This window comes from Hylobates moloch, unplaced genomic scaffold (genome assembly GCF_009828535.3).
Source record: "Hylobates moloch isolate HMO894 unplaced genomic scaffold, HMol_V3 SCAFFOLD_619, whole genome shotgun sequence".
Lineage (NCBI taxonomy): Eukaryota > Metazoa > Chordata > Mammalia > Primates > Hylobatidae > Hylobates > Hylobates moloch.
The window spans coordinates 3,464-14,884 of record NW_026652894.1 but is presented as its reverse complement, the minus strand read 5'-3'; the positions used below and the strand labels follow the sequence as shown (position 1 = coordinate 14,884).

The following is an 11,421-nucleotide window of genomic DNA, read 5'->3' as shown; positions in this document are numbered from 1 at the left end:
ACACAGATTAGTCTTTGAATCAGAGATAGATAATGGAAAAGGGACAAAGTAACTGTGTCTTTCTTCCTCATTTTAGGTTATCAAGTTTGTTCCAGTTTAGATATCAAAAGTTATGTCAGTCATTAAGTAGATTTCCAGTTCATCATTGAGGACAGTTTGTGAGGATGAATTATACTCAGGGTATGCCAATTATATTGGCTGTCACTATTTTTTATGGAACTAAGAGTGAGTGTTCATTGGATGTTATAGGTTGGGGAGGTACAGTCAAAAATAGATAACATGGTGAAACCCCGTCTCTACTAAAAATACAAAAAATTAGCCAGGCATGGTGGCGGGCGCCTGTAGTCCCAGCTACTCGGGAGGCTGAGGCAGGAGAATGGCGCAAACCCTGGAGGCGGAGCTTGCAGTGAGCTGAGATCGCACCACTGCACTCCAGCCTGGGTGACATAGCGAGACTCCGTCTCAAAAAAAAAAAAAAAAAAAATAGATAACTAAAATCTTTTATAAGAACAGAGGGCATATGTTAATTTTACCAAGAAACATTATTTAATATACAGAGGACTGATCTTTCCCCAGATTTTGCTTTTTGTTTTCATTTTTTAAAGTGAGCACCAAGATATGAACTAGCAGATTTTAAAATACATGAATTTGCTCACTTATGTTGTATCTTCTTTCTCTAAAGTCTTTTTGGAAAAACGACTATTGAAATTTCACAGTCTATAAAAGTTGAGGAAGACTTTAATCTTGCTACCAAGGTAAAATAGTCTCTTGTGAAGTTGATTTTCTCAGTTGGAATCTAGTTCTGTATTTACTTTTCATGTTTTGCAGTGGTGTAAGTATCATTATTTCATGTCTGTAATATAAAGTTGGTCAGATAAGAACATTTTATATAAAATATGAGTAGTTGATTTAAACTTTTTTTTTACTTTAGTACATAACAAATGATTGGTAAATACTTTGAGGGCGTGAGGGCCCAAAAAAGGAATGGGCTGGAGAATACATAGTGACAGGAACGTTATATTAGAAAAAACTTTTCCGCAGTAGAGAATATATAAAATCTGGTAAATTTTTGTTTGGATAAGTGTACTTACTGTGAGTTTGAAAATTATCCCATTGTAACTTAAAAAAACTCATGCTTAAATTTAACTTTAATGGATCAAGTTACTTATTATAGTAATCAAGGAATCTCTCTGATACTGTTCAGTTCCAAAACTGTGCCACATAGCATATAGGTTTTTCTTGCACTTATTATTTTGGTATCACGTAGTTTTTAGGAGAGAGCTTTTTCTCAGTTTCTCTTCTTGGTTCTTTAATTACACCAAAATAATATTAGAAATTGTGAAAATTTATTTGGGCATGGTGGTGCATGCCTGTAGTTCCAGCTACCAAGGAGGCTGATGCAGGAGGATTGCTTGAGCCCAAGAGTTTGAGACCAGTGTGGGCAACATAGCGAGACCTTATCTCTAATTTAAAAAATATTGTAGAAATCTAGAAATGTAAATTCTCTTTCTCAGAATCTGTATTTTTAAGGCATGCCAGTGTGTTTTCTAAGTCATTTAATTAAAAGTATACTTTAAATTCTTTGTCTAAATGAAGAATGCAGGTTTAACCCCAAGTAAACAACCAGTTGTGGAAGCAGAGACTCTTAATAAGCATATGGTAAGATTTTAATTTCAGAATTTTTAAATTGCAGTTTTTAAACAGATTGTTCGAAGATCTTTGATAACATTTGAAAATTTTAAATTTCAAAAGATTTTGTATTTAGTTGTTTAATCGTTTTGAAGCTCTTGCATCACTATGAGATATTGTAGGTTAGAAAACATACTTGTGTGCATCCTAGTGTGCCCAGAATACAGTCTTGCCTATAAATAGCATTTTAAGAGGTTTTCAATGTGAATAAATAAGCAGACAAATGAATTTTTATGTTATGGAATGTTACAAGTAAGATAATATGCATAATATATCTTATAATTAAATCTAATGCATTTCTAAAATATGGTTTAAATTTATATTTTCTTTTAATATTTAGAATGCATAAATTCACGTGAAATATCATAAGAAAATATGTCTTAAATAAGAAGATATGTAGTAAATAAGAAAGAAGGTTACACTATATTTTCTAGTATTCTCCAAGTGGAGTTTAGATTAAAAAAAATTTAATATGTTTTAGTCTCAACTCATGCTTTTTTTTTTTTTTTGAGACGGGGTCTCACTCTGTCATGCAGGCTGGAGTGCAGTGGCATGATCTTGGCTCACTGCATCCTCTTCCTTCCGGGTTCAAGCAATTCTCCTGCCTCAGCCGCCTGTGTAGCTGGGCCTATAGGCACGTGCCACCACTCCAAGTTAATTTTTGTAATTTTAGTAGAGACAGGGTTTTACCATGTTCGCCAGGACGGTCTCGATCTCTTGACCTCATGATCCACCCTCCTCAGCCTCCCAAAGTGCTGGGACTACAGCATGAGCCACTGCGCCGGGCTGAAACTCATGTTCTATTGAACATATCTTTTCAAGGAATACATTACTCTAAAATTCTTATTACCAATATTTTCTTCAGGTGAAAAATTTATGAAACATTCATTTTTAATTTTTTTCTCTCTCTGTAGTAAGTATGTTCTTGCTTTTAGGTATTGGCTGAAGACCATGTTTAACTGTCTTATTATATAATAATAAAATTTAAATCTTTATTACACAGATATTAACAAAATAACTATTTGTAGTATAAATACTGATCAGCATTATAGGAATATATTATGAACAAAAGTCTGTATTTTATGTATTTCATCATGTCTTATAGTAGTTGTTTTTCATTTTCTTTCAAGACTGAAGCTCATACTTGATTGACTGGTCATGTCTCTTGTTTGTTTCTCCCTCCTCATTCACCTTTTTAAAAATGATTTACCCCAGACTTTTTTCCTCACAGAATACATTTTTTCAGTGTCTGCTGTCTGGGCATCACTGTCTCAATTGTCAGCATATTTATTTACAGGTTTCTATTTAGTGGCTATATATGATTTTCATTAATCAATCATTGCCCTCCCCATGATTTACTCTTTTTTTTCTGTTTCTTGGAAGAAGCAGAATTTGTACAATTATTTATTTATTTATTTATTTATTTTTTATTTTATTATTATACTTTAGGTTTTAGGGTACATGTGCACAATGTGCAGGTTTGTTACATATGTATCCATGTGCTGTGTTGGTTTGCTGCACCCATTAACTCGTCATTTAGCATTAGGTATATCTCCTAATGCTGTCCCTCCCCCCTCCCCCCACCCCACAACAGTCCCCGGAGTGTGATATTCCCCTTCCTGTGTCCATGAGTTCTCATTGTTCAATTCCCACCTATGAGTGAGAACATGCAGTGTTTGTTTTTTTTGTCCTTGCGATAGTTTACTGAGAATGATGTTTTCCAGTTTCATCCATGTCCCTACAAAGGACATGAACTCATCCTTTTTTATGGCTGCACAGTATTCCATGGTGTATATGTGCCACATTTTCTTAATCCAGTCTATCGTTGTTGGACATTTGGGTTGGTTCCAAGTCTTTGCTATTGTGAATAGTGCCGCAATAAACATACCTGTGCATGTGTCTTTATAGCAGCATGATTTATAGTCCTTTGGGTATATACCCAGTAATGGGATGGCTGGGTCAAATGGTATTTCTAGTTCTAGATCCCTGAGGAATCGCCACACTGACTTCCACAGTGGTTGAACTAGTTTACAGTCCCACCAACAGTTCCTATTTCTCCACATCCTCTCCAGCACCTGTTGTTTCCTGACTTTTTAATGATGGCCATTCTAACTGGTGTGAGATGGTATCTCATTGTGGTTTTGATTTGCATTTCTCTGATGGCCAGTGATGATGAGCATTTTTTCATGTGTTTTTTGGCTGCATAAATGTCTTCTTTTGAGAAGTGTCTGTTCATGTCCTTCGCCCACTTTTTGATGGGGTTGTTTGTTTTTTCTTGTAAATTTGTTTGAGTTCATTGTAGATTCTGGATATTAGCCCTTTGTCAGATGAGTAGGTTGCAAAAATTTTCTCCCATTCTGTAGGTTGCCTGTTCACTCTGATGGTAGTTTCTTTTGCTGTGCAGAAGCTCAATTATTTATACTTAGCTTTTTGCAAACAGAATAGAAACAACCTATACTATTTCAATGCAAACCCAGTTAAATAAGGTACTATTAAAAACTAAACTCTCACATTTTTCCACACAAGAGGTAATTAATACAACTGTAAATCGTGAAGATATTTCAAAATATAACATGTAACTTAACTTTTTAAATTTTAATTATTTCTACAATATTATAAACTATGTAAGGGTAAATTTTTGTCCTAGGTTATTTTGGTTAAAAAAAAATCTAGGGGCCGGGCGCGGTGGCTCACGCCTGTAATCCCTTTGGGAGGCCGAGGAGGATGGATCATGAGGTCAGGAGATGGAGACCAGCCTGGCTAACATGGTGAAACCCCGTCTCTACTAAAAATACAAAAAATTAGCCGGGCGTGGTGGCGGGCGCCTGTAGTCCCAGCTACTCGGGAGGCTTAGACAGGAGAATGGCGTGAACCCAGGAGGCGGAGCTTGCGGTGAGCTGAGATCACACCACTGCACTCCAGCCTGGGGGACAGAATGAGACTCCATTTCAAAAAAAAAAAAAAGAAAAATAATAATCTAATGGATACCACCATATTTGTATAATAATAAATTACATGAAGGGGGTGAAATGAAATAATTCATTGAAGAAGGGTGAGATAAACATAGAGACTCCATGAGACAGTCAAGATGGCACAGATTATTATAAAAAGAAACACAGCAAAAATAGTTGTTTAAATGAGAGCAGGAACTCTCTGCAATGAAAGATATGATATAAATGATTTAAAATAAAAATTAAGAAAACATAGCCAGGTAATAAAATACAGCTCAGGTGTTTTTGAGTGACTTGTAGCTGATTTTAATAAAAAACTGAAAGAAGATATAAGGGTAAGTATAGGTAAGAGCAATCTGTTGTATTCTTTAAAATACCTAGTAGAGAATAATTTGAATGTTTCTAACATAAAGGAAAGATAAATACTTAGGGTGATTAATATGTCGATTATTCTGTTTTGATTATGTGAATGTATTAAGTGGTAATATGTACCCCCAAAACATGTACATTTATAGTGTGTTAACAAAAAAATTATAAACAAGGAATGAAAATTTAATTCTCACTTCCTTTAGTAACTTTATGTTTTATATTTAATGTAGTCATACTTATATTAATGTAGAATGCAAAGTGAAATCTGTTTTAGGTCTAGTCAGCTTTATTGGGAATTTTAAATTTTTGACTCGTTAGTTTCTGGTTTAAGATTTATAATTTAATGTTTGACATATTCTTAGGTTATTTACCTAGTTTATCTTACTCTTTGATGTAACCGTGGTAGCTGTTTTGAATATTTTTGATAATAGAGTATAAATAAGCATTTTATTTAAGCTGTTTATTAAAATTAAATTTTCTGATCATATGAACAAGGTTCTTAATCTGTATCTCTTAAAAGAGAAAAATCACTTTTAAGCTAGAACACTCTCAAAGAAATAAATGTAGGAATTATTAATCTCTAGAAATATTCTGACATCCTTTGCTCATAGTATCTGTGTGTAATGGTATTATATGCACACATCAAATGAATGTATTCAATATTTGTGAATGTTTTTAAAGTAAAGTACCTATTATCATAGAATCATGTGTAAGGGAAGATTGTTAACAGAGTAAACAAACTTACCATCGGAAGAATTGTTTTTACTCTTAAAATATCTCTTGCAATGAGGATATTTGATATTATTTCCAGGAGGCCTTCTTAACTTGAGTCTTCATAATTATTAAACTTTGCACATATATTTGTTTATTTCTAAAACTCAGGAATCCTGTCGACTTGAATTTTTTATTTCTTTCTTCACTTTTCCTGTGAATACTGAATCCTGCTTGACAATCATAGATATGTGTAAAAACCATTAAATCTTCAACTTGAATAATTATTGCTTAATTTTCTTTATGTGAGATCTTTTCTCCAATTTTAAACTACCATCCTATATGGTGTAAGTAGGCAATTCGAGCTAGTATTATATTGTTTACAGGAACATAAGAAAAGCATGTGAATTTTGAAACAGGGTTTACATTTCTATCTCACTTTACAGCAGTACTTAAAAATGCCTCATAATTCTATGGGTAAGCGTTTCTCTTGCACAATTAAAAATTTCAAGGTTTTTATAGAGGTCGTTTTGTAGAATCTTGTTTTAGAATTAAATGTTTTCGTTCAATTCAATGATGCATATTGCAATAATATTTCAGAAATAAATATTTACCTATATAAATAAAATTATATTCTGGAAACAAATTTGGAAATATATAACTGAGAAACTTAATCCCATGTTTTTCTCTCTCCTTTGATTTCATTTTCAAAATTTTGGCAGTCTGTGTAGATTTGTGTTGCTTATTTCTACTCATTTAGTCTATCTTATAAATATTTATTTTCTTATCACTACGTAATTGTCCTCATGTAGGTCATCTACTTATACTCCAAATGTATTTGTCCAGATCTTTCTTCCAAGCCCCTTGGATGCCTCAAATCTTGTAGGTCTCAAACTGAAAACATCATTTTTATTCTTTTCCTGACTCTTTTCTGACCCTTTGTAATCTACTCTGTCATGTGGTTTCCCCATTCTAGTAAATAACACCTAGGAAGTAGCCATGAAATGCTCAAGCACTTCAACCTGCATTTCAACCGTCCCCCACATCTTGCACTTCAACCCTCCTCCTGGTCACCAATCCAGTCACACACCAAATTTTGTATTATCTACCTTATTATAATTTTCCATATCTTATTACCATAATTAACTCTCTACCTATAATTTTGAAGTGCTCCTTTCTAGTTTTGCCCCATCTCCCCATGTTCATCTATCTTTACATCGCTGGAAGGGTCACCTTTCTAAAATTTATTTGTAATGATGTAATTCATGTGCATATTGAGTGGATACCCATTACATGAAGGGGTAAGTTCACATTCTAGTGTGACACATATCTTACATGGTTTGGCCCCATTTTATCTCTTCAACTCGTTTCCTCTGACTGTGTTCCAGTTTTACCACATCCCTTTGGCATCCCTCAGTTGCCATGTTATTTCATGCCTTATTATTTTGAATATGCTATTGCACCTAGAGTCTTTGTATCCTAACTCTGCACTTTGCCTGTCCTTCCAAATATGGCCCCATTATGGCAGCATTTTCTGTGCTTTTCAGGTGAAACTGATCGTTCTCTCCTTTATGCCCTTATGTATTTTATTGACTTAGATTGTAGAACTGGTGAATTATACTTTTCTGTTCTTATTGTTTTCACATGTCTCTACCATTTCTTGAATGTAAGCCAGAATCTATCTTCTGTGTATATTTTCTGCTTCTCCCAGGGTAGTGCCTGTGATTTGATAGATACAATGTATATATTTTTTATTGTCTAACAAATTGAGTGAGTGAGTGAATAAATACAATTTTTTTCTGAAGTGTTTTTTTGTTGTTGCTTTTTGGTTTTTGTTTGTAATAGGAGGGAGCAACAAAGACAGTAACTGGACAACAAGAAAATGATATTGGCATTATTGAACAAGCTCCACAAGATCAAACAAGTAATGACAATTTTATTTTTTATACTAAAATAATAGAAGTGGTAATTTAGTGAATATCTCTGAAAATTTTTCTATGCTTAAATGCTATTATTTAGAAAACAATTTTATAGACCAAATAACAATGTCTACTTAAAAGAGTACTTTTTGCTGCACTTTGGGAGGCCGAGATGGGCGGATCATGAGGTCAGGAGATCGAGACCATGGTGAAACCCTGTCTCTACTAAAAATACAAAAAATTAGCCGGGTGTGGTGGTGGGCGCCTGTAGTCCCAGCTACTGGGGAGGCTGAGGCAGGAGAATGGTGTGAACCCAGGAGGTGGGGCTTGCAGTGAGCCAAGATCACGCCACTGCACTCCAACCTGGGGGACAGAGCGAGACTCCATCTCAAAAAAAAAAAAAATACTGTTTGCTGTCTTTGTTCATACTATCAATTCTTTTTTCTGAACCTGCTTCAATTTTGAAATTCTATTTTTGCTATTACTTTTATTTTTGAAATATTCATAAACGGAAATAGATTTGTATATGTTTTTACATTTACAGTAATAAATGTTCTCATATATGTGTCTGTGAATAACATTTTGTAGATAAGATGCCCACATCAGAATCAGGACAAAAAGAAGATACAAAATCACCTTCAGGTGTATTGTTGTTGTTGTTGTTTTAAAACTTAAGTAATGAGTAATCTTAAAACATAAAAAGATGATTTGACTTTATTGTGTCACCTCTGCGTATGTCTATAAGAAATTATTTTCTGACATTTATCAGAACATACTTTATAATCACGTGCCAAGTAGATAACAGCTGCATAGTGCAATTCTGCTAATTTGCAAGATTAATTTTGAAGCCAGTGTAGAATAGTGCAAAAGAAAATAAGGCTTAGAAGCCACTAGGAATCTATTTGAGCTCTGAAGTGAAGTTTGTCTAACAACTAAATAATTTCTCTGCGTTGATTTACGGGCAAATAGATGATTCTGTGTATATCTAGATGTACAAAAGCTCTAATTGGATTCAGGGAGAAAGAGTTTAAACTGTAGTCTTAGTCTTGCTCAACTTGGAACTTGAAAAGATAATGCCTGGGAATTGAAAGTATTGGTATATTTTGATTATCCAGTATAGATCTGAAGGAACATTGCAGGAGTTGGATAAGCATGAGAAATAGGACACCTGTAAAACTATAATAACAACAATTTTGTTGAGTAGTATTTTAATAAGCAGATATTTTTTTCACAAATAGAACTCTGAGTCCCTTTGTGGCAGCCATGTTTGCAGCCATGTAAGTATCAAATAATAATGATGTATTCCAAGGTCACAACTGTGGATGTGGAAGAGATAGGAAAGGCCTCACCACTTAGAAGCAGCAGCTGCATAGTGGTAACAGCAACAAGTGGTTGTCAGAAAATAAGTCTGTATTTTGGTTCCATCACTTACTAGCTGTGGGAACTTGGAAAAAAATCATTTAACCTAATCAAATACCAGTAACCTTGTTTATAAAAATAGTGCTTGTATCTACCTCTTGGGCACATGTGATGAAATAATATTGTAACAAATGAGAAAACATTTTGTAAACTGGAAAGTCTGTATACAAATGTAGGACAGAATGATCAAAGTGACATTTATGTGAAAGCAGTACTGTTGGCACAAGAACAGGCAGTAGGAACAGGCATGTGGATTTCTAATTTTGGGTAAGAGGATGGTAACTTTCAGCAGGCTACTACTGCAGATTTTCCATAGAAATATAGCAGTTAGGAAAGTTAGACTTTCCTAATGAGATTTGCAATGTTTTGACCTGGAGTAATTTCTTTCTGAGTACCGTATGCTAGGCAGTGAGTCTCTGAATATCCAAGATGAGGGATTATGGTGTAGTAGTAGGAAGAGAATAACAAATAAAAAACACTTACAAGTCGCTATAACTTTTTCTTCAAAACAAAACAGAGAATGTTTGGTTAGAGAAAATTGAAGAACTTTATAATTAGCATGGGTATGGGAGTGGCAGTGGAATTCTATGGTCAGAGTAAATCTTTCTGAGTCTGTCATTTAATCTCCCATCTCAAACATGAGGAGTAAGCCATATGAAAGTCAAAGAGGAAGACATTCTGAACAGAGAGAACAGGGGACAGTACTTGTTCATCATTTTGTTCTTAACAACCTAGAATGACTAAGAAGCAGAAAGTGGGGTAACCACCAACATCGTCATCATCCTCATTATTCTAAGGTGAAGAAAAATCTGCAGATATGTGTCCGGCACATGTTAGATGTTTCACGAATACATGTTTTTATTTTTCTCTTTTTATGAAGGCTTGCTCTACTTTTCTGAATTTATGTCTTAAGAATCAGTTGCATACTTTATCTAATGATTGTTTGCTTTCATTTAAAACTAACATAAATATAAGTTTTCCTTATTCAAGCAGTTCTTTATCAGCAAAAAACTTGTAAAAATTATTCTTATTACCTTAAACTCTTGTTTTCCTAAATGAATCAACTTCTATGGAGTTCGATTCCTACTCTGCATGACATACTCTGAAAATTCTCTTCATGCCGTGCATAGATTTTAACAAAAATTCTATAATTATGCATATGTCAAGTGTTTAATCATACTGTGTTGTGTTTGAAATGCCCTATTATTTTTGGTGAGGACTACAGAGTAAGGCAGATACTTTGAAGTTAATTCCTTTTGAAATACGTGCACGAGTGAATTTTTTCTGAATATGTTTTATTTTCCATGCTCAGTAACCTAGTCAATAGCCACATGAAGATAAAAGATAAGCGTTATCTACAGAGCATATGTGAGATTTTCTCTTGAAATGTTTTGGTGTTCAATATGTTAACAGCTTTAAATCAAATTGCCTTTAAAGTAAAAAAAAAAAATATATATATATATATATGTTTTAAAAAAAGATTTTTTGGTTTTTTTTGAGATGGAGTCTCGCTCTGTCACCAGGCTGGAGTGCAATGGCGCAATCTCAGCTCACTGCAATCTCTGCCTCCTGGGTTCCAGCGATTCTCCTGCCTCAGCCTCCTGAGTAGCTGGGATTACAGGCACCCACCACCATGCCCAGCTAATTTTTGTATTTTTAGTAGAGATGGGGTTTCACCAAGTTGGCCAGGATGGTGTCGATCTCTTGACCTCATGATCCACCCGCCTTGGCCTCCCAAAGTGCTGGGATTGCAGGTGTGAACCACCATGCCCGGCCCCATAAAAAAGATTTTAAATAAAAAAGATGGATGTTTGTCATTTTATTATTTTAAATTGAAATTATTTATTGATGTGGCTCATGCCGTAATCCCAGGGCTTTGGGAGGCTGAGGTGGGCGGATCACTTGAGGTCAGGAGTTCGAGACCAGCCTGGCCAACATGGTGAAACCCTGTCTCTCCTAAAAACATAACAAATTAGCCAGGCATGGTGGCTCATGACTGTAGTCCCTGCTACTCGGGAGGCTGAGGCAGGAGAATCGCTTGAATCTGGGAGACAGAGGTGGCAGTAGGCCGAGATCACACCAATGAGCCACCCTGCGAGACTTTAAACAAAGGAAAAAAAAATTATTTATTGATATTACCTTTAACAGATTATCTCTAAGAGTGCTGCACAGAATTATATGTGTTTACCTGATGCTGCATATCAAAAAGATATCAAAACAATAAATCACAATATAGAAGGTAAGAACAATTTTTTTATTTAAAACATCATTTGACCAAATGTTTGTCTAAGTGTGTGAGGACTGATATACTCTGACAGCCAAAGAAAATTATTTTTTTAAATGCATAGCATAGAAGAACAAAA

At 34.6% G+C, this 11,421-nt stretch overlaps 1 protein-coding gene across 1 annotated transcript; it reads left to right on the top strand.

The window, feature by feature from the left end:
* Positions 1–682: 682 nt before the first annotated feature.
* On the top strand, positions 683–7,909 carry LOC116464406 (ankyrin repeat domain-containing protein 30B-like; the record flags this gene model as incomplete). The annotated part of the gene is made up of 3 exons (XM_058435057.1): positions 683–755; positions 1,597–1,659; positions 7,566–7,909. Coding segments are annotated over 3 exons (265 nt in total), but the record flags the coding sequence as incomplete, so codon positions are not given.
* Positions 7,910–11,421: the final 3,512 nt, after the last annotated feature.